Source organism: Hyperolius riggenbachi, chromosome 3 (assembly GCF_040937935.1).
Source record: "Hyperolius riggenbachi isolate aHypRig1 chromosome 3, aHypRig1.pri, whole genome shotgun sequence".
Classification (NCBI taxonomy): Eukaryota; Metazoa; Chordata; class Amphibia; order Anura; family Hyperoliidae; genus Hyperolius; species Hyperolius riggenbachi.
Window position 1 is genome coordinate 182,316,959 of NC_090648.1, and position 12,202 is coordinate 182,329,160.

The 12,202-nt window shown below is 42.0% G+C and overlaps 1 protein-coding gene across 4 annotated transcripts in view; it reads left to right on the forward strand.

Annotated features, from left to right (window-relative positions):
- The window catches only part of ATP8B4 (ATPase phospholipid transporting 8B4 (putative)), a 352,146-nt gene that overhangs the window by 59,549 nt on the left and 280,395 nt on the right, over positions 1–12,202 (forward strand). For all 4 annotated transcript variants that reach the window (XM_068275401.1, XM_068275402.1, XM_068275404.1 and 1 more), the window contains exon 4: positions 2,508–2,566. In XM_068275401.1, the coding sequence (XP_068131502.1) occupies positions 2,508–2,566 (59 nt within the window). The remainder of the gene's footprint in view (positions 1–2,507; positions 2,567–12,202) is intronic.

Here is a 12,202-nt window from a genome sequence, read left to right on the forward strand (position 1 = left end):
CATTTCCCTCTCCCCAGTCTTCCTCCAGACTCTGGCACCTTGATTTCCGAATGACATGCAAAAGTTGCTTTCATCTGAAAAAAGTACTTTGAACCACTGAGCAACAGTCCAGTGCTGCTTCTCTGTAGCCCAGGTCAGGCGCTTCTGCCGCTGTTTCTGGTTCAAAAGTGGGTTCATGCTTCCACCTGCTGAAAAGCTTCATGGAGATGAAGATTTCATTTTTCAGCATGACCTGGCACCTGCTCACAGTGCCAAAACCACTGGTAAATGGTTTACTGACCATGGTATTAATGTGCTCAATTGGCCTGCCAACTCTCCTGACCTGAACCCCATAGAAAATCTGTGGGATATTGTGAAGAGAAAGTTGAGAGACGCAAGACCCAACACTCTGGACGAGCTTAAGGCCACTATCGAAGCATCCTGGGCCTCTATAACACCTGAGCAGTGCCACAGGCTGATTGCCTCCATGCGACGCTGCATTGAAGCAGTCATTTCTGCAAAAGGATTCCCGACCAAGTATTGAGTGCATAACTGAACATAATTATTTGAAGGTTGACTTTTTTTGTTTTAAAAACACTTTTCTTTTATTGGTTGGATGAAATATGCTAATTTTTTGAGATAGGAAATTTGGGTTTTCATGAGCTGTATGCCAAAATCATCAATATTAAAACAATAAAAGGCTTGAACTACTTCAGTTGTGTGTATTTGAATCTAAAATATATGAAAGTCTAATGTTTATCAGTACATTACAGAAAATAATGAACTTTATCACAATATGCTAATTTTTTGAGAAGATCCTGTAGACACTGAGAGTGCAGAGGTGGCCACCGCACTCAGGCAAAACATGATGCAGGGTTTTTTTTGCTTTCAGGTAACCGCACTGCGTTTAAACCCCAAGTATTGTGGGGTTATTAACTTCTGCATAATAACAGTTACTCTGTGGCCAGCAGATGGAATGCTGAACTGCCCGATGGGCAAGCAGTTCAGCTTTCCTGTGACAGGCTGTAGGAGGCATCTAGTACATACTGTATATTTATGTTTTCTTTGTATACATGTGGCGAATGCTACATACACACTTGAGATAAAAGTCTTTGGAAAAGGCAAGATCACAGACCAATTTGACCCCCTTCCATGTAGTATGAGAGCCATACCTGCACAGTCTATTCTATGGAGCTGAACTGCCCATCAGACAGAAATCTTTGCAAGATGCTGCACACAAAGATGCTGTACACATTCAACAGATCAGTATCTGCAAAAGATCTGTTCCTGCAAAACATCCGTTCCTGCAAAATGCATTCATAGTCTATGATATCTGCAGATCTCATACACACCTTGTTTAACAGACATTCATCTGCATATCTGACAATCATCTACAGATCTGAAGATCCATCCTGGTGGATCTGATCTGCAGATGAATGTCTGTTAAACAAGGTTTTGCAGATACTTATCTGTTGAATGTGTACAGCATCTTTGTGTCCAGAATCTTGCAAAGATTTTTATCTGATGGGGAGTTCAGCTCACTAGAATAGACTGTGTAGAGTATGGCTCTCATACTACATGGAATGGGGTAAAATTGGTCTGTGATCTTGCCTTTTCCAAATGGTGCGTACACACATGCGACTATAGTCGTTTGAAATGATCGTTTCCCGATCATTTCGAATGACAATCGTTTAAAAAAAAAAAACAGCCAACGATCATTAAGTCAAACAATGGACGAGCTAGATCATTAAAAATGAGATATGTCCTGGCGGATTTTTTTAAACGACGATCGTTCGCAAAAGCAGTACATCGTTAAGAAACAGGCGTTCGTACTAGGCAAGACATGCGCACTTCGTTTTATAGTCACAGCACATTAAATTTTCCCCTCTTAATGTAACGTTCGTTCTATGATTGTGCCCAGTGACGCGTTGTATACTACATGATTATACCATAATTTTTATTTTAACAGGACAAAGTGTATTTTTGTATGTTTTGTCAACACTATATTATCTATATGCTCTATTACATACCGACAGTATGAAATAGAAATTTAGTTATGTCATATGCGTAACGTTAGTTTTACAGTGTAACGTACGTTTTGAACCGTTCGTTACACACCTTTAAAAGCTAGGTCGTTCTTTTAGGTCGTTCTTTCGTCAATTAAAAGATCGTTCGTCGTTCACAACGAACGATTGTTGTCGTATGTGTGTACGTAGCTAAAGACTTTTATCTCAAGTGTGTATGTAGCCTTAGATTCCTGATATTACAAATGAGATCCAAAAGGGGGCCATCTCTGTTTATGTAATTTTTCAGCCCTTGTTAATCTGCATTAGTTATAAGATGTTGTATCCACACTGCGAAAGCTGCTTATAAAAATACGAGGTACAAAATCTTGGCATGAGGCGGTATGAGGTGAATTGCCAATGCATTCCAACCTTCATGTCAGCTTGAAGCTATTGTTAGTGAGCTGTGCTAATACTTATTTTCACTGCCAACGACAATTGCTAATAAAGTTTTCCTTTTAACAGAGGAGGAACGTCGAGTCAAGGCTAACGACCACGATCACAATGAAAAGTTTAATTATGCAGTGAGTATTATTAAGTCTATCTGAATCTTGTTTATGTTGTAAGCATAGCCAGTTCATTGATAATACTATATTTTTACATGTCAAAACATCTCTAAAGTTAGCTATTATTTCAAAACAAAATAGCTTGCTAATGTATCTATAATTTCTTTGCTGTTGAATTTAAATTTAAAGTGGACCTAAACTCTTGCACAGCACAGATGGAAAACATAGAGAAATGCACCCTGCATGTATTTATAAGAGTTTAGCCTGTCTTAATTCCTCCTCATCTGTGACCTAAGAACAACTGTAATTTGATCTCTCAGTTGTGTCAGCTCAGGAATCTCTGCTGCCTCAGCAGAGCAGCTAATTTGTAAACACAGGATGTTAACCCTATGTCTGCCTCCATGAAAGCAGGAAGTAGACACACTACATATTTATTGCAGGATTTGTATCCGCTGTAACAAAGACTATATATTTTTCGTTAAAGGTTATTATTCAGGTTTAAGCATAACTGTATTCATATGCCACATTTATCTTATCATTTGGCCTTCAAACCCCTGTTACTACCAAAAAGACCTCTTGTACCTGTTGCTGTGCCTCCTCCTCTTTAGTTAGTGCTTTTGTGCTTACCATATATTAGAATACATATTTATTCTCGAAGCTTGAGATGTACAGTATGTGTCAGGGTATGTCAGAGCACAGAGAGTTATTGTTCAGTGGCAGATAGCATGGTGTTTGTGTACATACTGTAGCGCTGCTCACTGCTGCGCCTAGCTAGCCGTGGGCTGTGCAGTGTTTTCATTGCTTCAAGTGGAGAAGCTGTCTACTGTCTACAGTGCAGGAGTCAGAGCAGATGGAGGGAGCAGAAACTTGATAAATCTGTTGTACACTGGCTACTACAGGCAATAGATTCCACAGTGCCTGTGGACGCAGCTTAAAGCAAGAGGATTAGCCATACTATGCAAGGGGGGAAAAAACCCACATATATAAGTAGATAAATACTTGATCTAGTTACATAACACATATGTTATACTGTCCATGTTTTGATTTCAGTGAATTTTATATAGTAAATTAAGATAATTCCATTCCTGGTGGGGGCCATGTTTTTTGCCCACAGTTTGAGGCTAAATCCTGATGTCATTTTTTTCCTTAACTTTTTTTTGCTTTTCTCCTCCAATCGCTGAGTCACCTCAGCCTTGCTTGTAAACACGAGTGAGCAGAGAATAATGTTTCAGCAAGGCTGCAGTCTGCTCAGCCAATCAGTGAGAAGCAGCAAGGTGGGAGGGTCATTGGCAATGGCACAGAAAAGAGCCTGGGGGACTGAGAAAATATAATAACAGCAGAGAGATTCCTGAATAGATTGGAGAGCTTGTACTTGCAGAGAGAGATTTCTGGCAGCATTTTAAACACACTGCAGTGTTTAAATAGAATTTGGTTTTGTGGCTGACAATACCGCTTTAATGAGAGTAGGTACCAGGGTCTTTGGGAGTGGCCAAGGATGAAGGATGCCTACTGGTAGTTGATGGGATAGACTCTGACTGTGTCACTCTAGGGCAGGGGTCTCAAACTCGCGGTCCGCGGGCCATTTGCGGTCCTTGATACAATATTTTGTGGCCCTCGCCTGCAAAAGCTTCCTTATAGGTCGCTTCAGTGCTCCCAAGTAATCCGCCGCATCCCCGCCGCTAAACGAGGGCTGCAGAGCCCCCAAATTGCACGGGGGCAATCCGCCCGCATTTCCTGGAAGGGGCAGAGCTTTCAGCTTCAGCTCTGCCCCTCCTCACGTCAATCACCGCATGGATCGCCGCCTCTCCCCGCCCCTCTCTGTGAAGGAAGAGTGAGAGGGGTGGGCAGAGCGACGTCAGGATGGGCAGAGCTGAAGCTGAAAGCTCTGCCCCTTCCAGCTGCTGATTGTGAAATCCCTTATGCGGCCCAACCTCATCCTGACTTTGCCTCCTGCGGCCCCCAGGTAAATTGAGTTTGAGACCCCTGCTCTAGGGCATTAACATTGTTTTGTCATTCTTATGTACTTCTGGTTTCAAAGGACTCCTAAAGTGAGAGGGATATGGAGGCTGCCATAATTATTTCTTTTTAAACAATACAAGTGGCCTGGCAGCCCTGCTGATCTCTTTAGCTGCAATCTTATCTGGATAATATGCAACTGGTATTGTTAAAAAAAGAAATAAATATGGCAACCTCCATATCCTACTCTGTTTAGGTGTGCTTTATGCTAGATAAACACGATGCAATTTTCTGACAGATTTACTGTCAGATCGAGTATTTCCAACATGTCCGATCTGATTTCTGATCGATTTTTCAAACGATTTTTTTATAGAAGTGAACAGAAAAATCGATGGGAGTTGAGATCGGACATGTTGGAAATAATCGATCTGACAGTAGATCTGTCAGAAAATTGCACCGTGTGTACCTAGCATTAAGCTTTGGGCCATGCTGGAAGACAAGGTTTTACCATAGGTTCAGATTTATTCTAGACTGCATTACATTTTCCTCCAGTATCTTTATTTCTCTGTGTTAATTTTACCTTCCTTCAGAGGCTTTCCCGGGCCCAGTTCAGAGATACATTCCCATCTCATGAAGCAGCCATTATCCCATGTTAATACAGTATATTACAATTTAGTAAAAGTGGTTTTAATTTTGTTTTCCTTCACTACATTTAGCACCACTTTAGAGAAGACTTTCACCTCATTTGTATAACTGCCAATTACATTTGCATTTTTTATTTGTGTGTATCACATACTGGTACTCTTTTCTGTCACAAACAGTACATGGAAAATTATCTCCAAGTACCTGTTATTGTGGTAAACAGACAGTTGTAGTTTGTGTTTCTGTGGGGAGCATTGTTTGTTTCACTTTGCTGCCTCACATTTTCTGATATTACTGCTCCTAGTAGTGTGTTTGTGTGAGAACAGTATCCAGATAAACATTTTTTTTCTTTGTTCATATTAAAAAGAAAATAATCATAATCTATATTCGAGTGGGTCACTGGATCTCTTGCTCTTTTTTACGTAAAACCCTCAAACAGGCTTGCATAATTTATGTTTCACAGAAATATTGAAATAGGAGAGCCATTTATTCAGTTAAACCAAACTCGCCCAAAAGGGGAGTTGTACACCTACAATATCCTCAATAAACCAATGTTCTATTTCTTAGCTGTACTACACATAGAATGCATTATTTGGTAAGTTTATTTTCACTGCAGATTCCCTTTAAGTGATGCCAAACCCTATCTTCAGTTGTATAGGTAATTCTAACCTTCCTCACCCTCCCAACCTCCAGAGAAGCAGAGTAACATCTCCCAACCATCTAAGACCTTTCCTAACCTCGAAAAAATACGCTATTTACCAGGCCCGGCCCTAGGATCCACAACACCCTGAGCGAAACCTGATTTTTGCGCCCCCCCCCCTTTCATCCTCTTTTCGCATACACACACACGCACACACAGGCCCATATGCAATTCACCTTTTCCCCTGAGTTACCTCCTAGGACAGTGGTTCCCAACCTTTCTGACGTTGTGACACATCACACCGAACGCTCAGATCTCCGTGACACATCACATATGTATAATAGAAAAAATACTATTAAAAACCACAAATGGATGGAAAGAGTGCATTATCCTGAATATACTTAAAAAATGAAGGCTAGAACCTTTCAGGAATATTACTAAAAACAATCAGAGGGATAGTTAGCAGCCCCCCCACCCCCATTTAGAATGATAGTACAGCACCGTCAATTTGCACCACGTGTTATAGCCGCAGTGCATCCCCCCCCCCAAAAAAAAAAACGCCCTCAGACTCAGTACAGGTAGGTAGCCAGGTATAGGTGCAACCAGTATAGGATCTCATGTGTAGGTGCCCTCAATATAGGTTGCCAAGCATAGGTGCCCCAGTATAGGAAGTCAGTTGAAGGTCTCCATCCCCCCATAGGTAGCCAGGCGTAGGTGCCTCCAGTATAGGTAGGCAGGTGTTGGTGCCCTCAGTAAAGATAGCCAGCTATAGGTGCCCCCAGTATAGGAAATCAAGTGTAGGTGCCCCCAGTATAGGTAACCAGCTATAGGCGCCCCCTTGGAAGCTGGCGCCCTGAGCGACCACTCCGGTCGCTCAGGTCAAAGGCCGGCTATGCTATTTACTTAGGGCCATGATAACTAATTTTGTGCACCAAAATTACCTCACACCCAATCTTTGTTTCGAAGGTCAGGGACTAGTTGCCTCAGAGGGTGGCATTTGATACATTAGTCATATTCCGAAGTGAGATTCTGCAGGTTTGACAGAGCGATTGTTCAGCTTTAAATGTCTAGGCACTGGTATATCTAGGCTGCTGATATTAAATTAGAAGCACATCTATTACTGTATATGCATGAATCCTAAGCTTTGTAAAAATGACCTTGATTTATGTTGGCCAACGAAGTGGTCGGTTCATGTTACATTTAATCTGCTGAGACGGATCCTGTATATAGATTTTTGTTTCTGTGCACTTAAACTTTCACTCACACACATAATGCAACCCATGGTTTTTCCATATTTATTGTTGGTACTGTTTGTGTCAGTCTAAAACAAATTTGTGGAATAGCCAGACCTGACCCATAAAGCCACAGTGTTCAGTGCTCATAGGTGCAGGTGTAAGGAAAGTGTGCTGTAAAAAAAGTGCTCATAATCCTTCCTTCATTTTCTAACTTGAATTGTAAGAATGAGACAGCAAACCTTTCATACACACAGCACAAATGGCAACTACTGTAGAAAAATCTGCATCTCTACATGTTTTTCCTTGTACAAAGGAAAATGTGTGAAAACTGCCACACGAAACAGACTTTCCTGTGTTAGTGATAAAATCAGTCTTCCTGTTTGAGCAGTATGAATATCAACTCTCCTGCAGAAATAGTAGAATTAGCCAGTGCATGGCCTAATATAAACAGAGAAGATCTAAATTGAGTTTTTTTTAGCCATTCTTTTCATCTGTAGATGTACCTTTTCTATTTTGATATAAATAATATCCTACCGTATTTCATGAGATAGTAAATAGAGATGGTCGATGAGATGCTAATAATTTGTATTGGTCCTTATAAGTGTACCTGAGGCGACATATGACATGATGAGATAAACACGTGTATGTACAGTACTAAACATAGTAATAACCAGGATGTTTTACTTTTTATCTTGCTGCCTGAAAGAGTTAACCTTTAAGGATGGAAGTGACAGCTTCTGTCTTGTAGGTACCTTGTCAGGAATATAGTAAACATCACTGATAAGCAAATTACAGCCATAAAAGTTCTTCTAGCAGAATACATTTTTTTACATATTTCTGAGAGCAGAGGGAGAGAGAAAGGGTCAATATAGTTCATGTATTTTCATTTAGGAACACTTAATAGACTACAACTGAACAGAGACAACAAACCATTCAATCTTCTTCCTAAATGTTTAAATATAAAATAAAATCCTGGGATGACTAAAAAAGTAGTAGTAGGAGGAGGATAGATATAATGGTTTATCTCATCAGTTTATTTTCACCTCGGGTTCACTTGAATGTGATGCGTAGTTTAACTGACCAATAGGTAAGCTCAGGGGCATAGCATGCCTTGTGCATATGTACGTGGCATGTCACCCAGCGGGGACCTGACCTCTCTGCAGACATAGTTACATAGTTACATAGTATTGCAGGGCCGAGGCTGTACAGATTAGTCACTAGCCTGCAGGTTAGCAATGTGATCTGTTTCTGTGTGAGTGTGTGAGTGTGTGAGTGTGTGAGTGTGTGAGTGTGTGAGTGTGTGTGTGTGTGTGTGTGTGTGTGTGTGTGTGTGTTTGTGTGTGTGTGTAGTGCTATGATTGGCCCCAATGACGAGACGTGGTCCCACCCACAAGACTGTTGGCTGCAGTGAGTGTACGGAGCAGCGGGCTTCCTTTTCAGCCTACATGAGAGGGAACAGCACAGCCAGCGTTCTGCTATATGACGTATGAAAGTGCAGGCATAGCGGACATCTAAGGGACAAAGGAGGACATGCTTGGGACAGAGGGCACAGATGAGAGGACAGATACATTTACACAGTACTCCTCTGCTCCCCCCCCCCCCATGCAGCATGGTCCTCAACCCTTTGCTACAGCATTAAGGTTGGCACGGGTCCGAATTGTATTAATCAGAACATAAGACGTACTGACTTTTTTACCTCTCTTTTGGGGGAGAAAATATGTGTCTTATGGTCTGAAAAATGTGGTAAATAGAAATATCATACTTGCCTGGTAATCCTGAAATATCCATTATTTATCTACAACTGCTACTTCTGTGTTACTGGCTCCAGTGAAGACCTGACTGTCTCTGGGAGACGGCGTGGACTGTTGCCCGACTCCCCACATGTTGTTGGCATCTCCTCAGGTCCCCCTCGTACGGATGGACTTCCATCGTTGTTGCCAAGCAACGGGGATGCTCAACATACACTCTCTGGTGCCATCAGTGTTTGACCACGCTGAGCCAATCACTGGAGGCAGTTTCAGCACCACTATTGGCTGGCAAGTTCACTGGTACTTTCTGATGAGCTACTGGCAGTATTTAAACCTGGATAGCACACTTGCAACTTGCCTGTGATAGTGTTAAGACGCTAGAGCTAGCTGCTGGGTTTACCTTTGCTTTCTTTGCTTTGTTCTTTGTTTGACACCTGCCTGTATACCTGACTATCATTTGATTGCCACCTGGACCAACCATAGCTTGTTTGAATATTCTTCTACCTCTTCCCTGGTATTTGATCCTGTCGGTATGTGTATGACCTTGGCTAGCTGACCATGATTTTCCTACCCCTACATGTGACTGCCATCTGATTTCTGTGCATGACCCTGGACTGTTTGATCACGATTATTGCCTGTATCCCTGCCTAGTGAATCCTGGTTGTACGTCTTATGGCCTTCAGTTTCTATACATTGCACACTTGAAGGCCTGGGTGTAACCAAGTGCTGGGATGGTGCATCTGTCATCCCTCGGCTGAGTGGGGACTGGCCACACAAGGTGAAGACTGCAGAGGAGATTGGAGCATAGGAACTGATATAAGGCGGGGATCACCTGGGTCTTACATTCTAACTTTACTTTGGGACTAATAGTAAGTATGAGCTTAATGTACGTAATGGGCTACACTTTAGGGCTGCACAGTTACGGTGGGCATATGAATGGGATTACATGACAGTGGATACATGTTAAATAGCACGAAGGGGCTAGTTATGAAGAATGCAAATTTGAGTGGGGATAGCTAAAATATAAAATAGCCTGACTACAAAGCTGCTGAAGTGTGATGCCAATACATTTCCTCTTCTACCTTATTCTTTTTTCAATATTTCTTCCATATGGTAGCATCGGCACTTCTCACCACATCATGCTAAGTACACTGCTTATGTTGGTAGGTACATCCCTTCATTTACACCCAGTTATCATCATCATCATCATCATCATCATCATCATCATTCACTGTATACATCATGCTTGGTGGTTACCATTTGATTCCTTGACATACTGTATAGTCCTCCTTTGCTGCCTATGGTGTGACCACACCTATTTCCATACACTGCTTATGGAGTGACCTCGCCATGCTGGCAGGCACCCCAGTCCCACATAGTAGTCTTTATTGTGTAGTTAGTCATAACCTGCAAACACAGTTTGTTCTGCATCATCTTCTTAAAGAGGAACTGTCACGAAAATCTTAAAATTTAATACGCCTACAAATAAGAAGCATGTTTCTTCCAGAGTAAAATGAGCCATACATTACTTTTCTCCTATGTAGCTGTCACTTACAGTAGGTAGTAGAAATCTGACATTACCTGCAGGTTATAGGTTAGTCCATCTCTTCATGGAGGATTCTCAGCATGGCCTTTATTCTTTATAAAGACATTCCCTGAAAAAGATTTATACAAAGATGCTGACCAGCCTCCCTTCTCACTGTACACTTTTGTTGACGGAGCAACTGCCATTCACTAAGTGCTTTTTAAAAATAAAACTTTTTGTAAAAAAAAAAATTGTCCACTGCGCTCTTCCAGGGGTCAGATCTGCAAGAATAACCTCACATAGCGTAATACTGCTTCGTTAAGCAAATCACTCATGCACCACCAACACTTCACTGCCCATGACTATCAATGCAGAGCTATGTGCCCACCACCTCAAAACTGGGAGGCTCACCAGATGCAGACCACCTCTTTTTCCAGGCGGGGCTCTCACTTAAATCTTATGCTTCACTTCACTCATCAGTGATTCATACCCATCATCAGTTTAAAATTCGGCCTTTTAATAAACACAATAAAACGTCATTGCGCAGCATATCGATCCAACAATAAAAACCACTGCGCTTCTCGCGCCCTCTAGCCACTTACAAGATCCAAAGAAATAGATGGCGTATCATAGCGGTAAGACTGCTAGGCCTGGCGTTCTTTCTCTGTATACCGCCCTGCGCTCTCAGCCGTCCGCTCCTGCCCAGTGCTTCCGTGTTCCACCACCCTCAACGTGACTGCGTCAGGCGAACTGGCTCCACGGAGCTATGGCGCTATGATACGCCATCTATTTCTTTGGATCTTGTAAGTGGCTAGAGTGCGTGAGAAGCGCAATGGTTTTTATTGTTGGATCGATATGCTGCGCAATGAAGTTTTATTGAGTTTATTAAAAGGACGAATTTTAAACTCATGATGGGTATGAATCACTGATGAGCGAAGTGAAGCATACAATTTAAGTGAGAGCCCCACCTGGAAAAAGAGGTGGTCTGCATCTGGTGAGCCTCCCAGTTTTTGAGGTGGTGGGCACATAGCTCTGCATTGATAGTCACAGGCACTGAAGTGTTGGTGGTGCATGAGTGATTTGCGTAGCGAAGCAGTATCACGCTATGAAGCATATCACGCTATGTGAGGTTATTCTTGCAGATCTGACCCCTGGAAGAGTGCAGTGGACTATTTTTTACAAAAGGCTACTTCGAGTGGATCATACACAGCGCACTAACAGGACTGCAATAGAAGTGACTGTAGATATAGAACTCTGATCTGTGGTTGGTGGTAATCATTATAGGTGGCGCAGCATATCCTATAATAATATTGCTTTTAAAAATAAAGAAAAGGTTTGCTCAAGACAGATATAACCCTGCAGTTGTAACAGAGGCGGCCCGACTGGGATCCTATGAGAGGCTTACACTACTACCATACAGGGGAACGACTAATGATGAAAGATGTACTGCTCCGATGCAAACAGTGTGTAAGGTGTGGGTGGAGGCAATGAAATTTCTGGGTGTGAATGAAAAGCTCTCCCCATATGCCCCTTTATGGGAGAATCCTAACCTATCTCACTTCACCCAGATCCCTGATCCTAGAGTGTGGGCTACTGCAGGTATCAAAAACTTACAGCACATTGTTCGCGATGGATCGCTGTTAACATTTAATGAACTTAAACAAACCTTTTCCATCGCGAACAAGATGTTCTTTCGATATTTACAACTCCGTCACGCCTTTTCAGCGCAGTTCCCCTCTGGTGCACCAGAGCTGATAGTCAATACCTTAGAGAATACACTTCTGACACAACAATTAGATAAACCTCTCTCAGTTATCTATTCAGTATTACTCGCCAAAAATAACGAAAAACTTCTTAGATCCCAAGAAAAGTGGAACCTAGATGTTCAGGGCATAGATGATACAGACT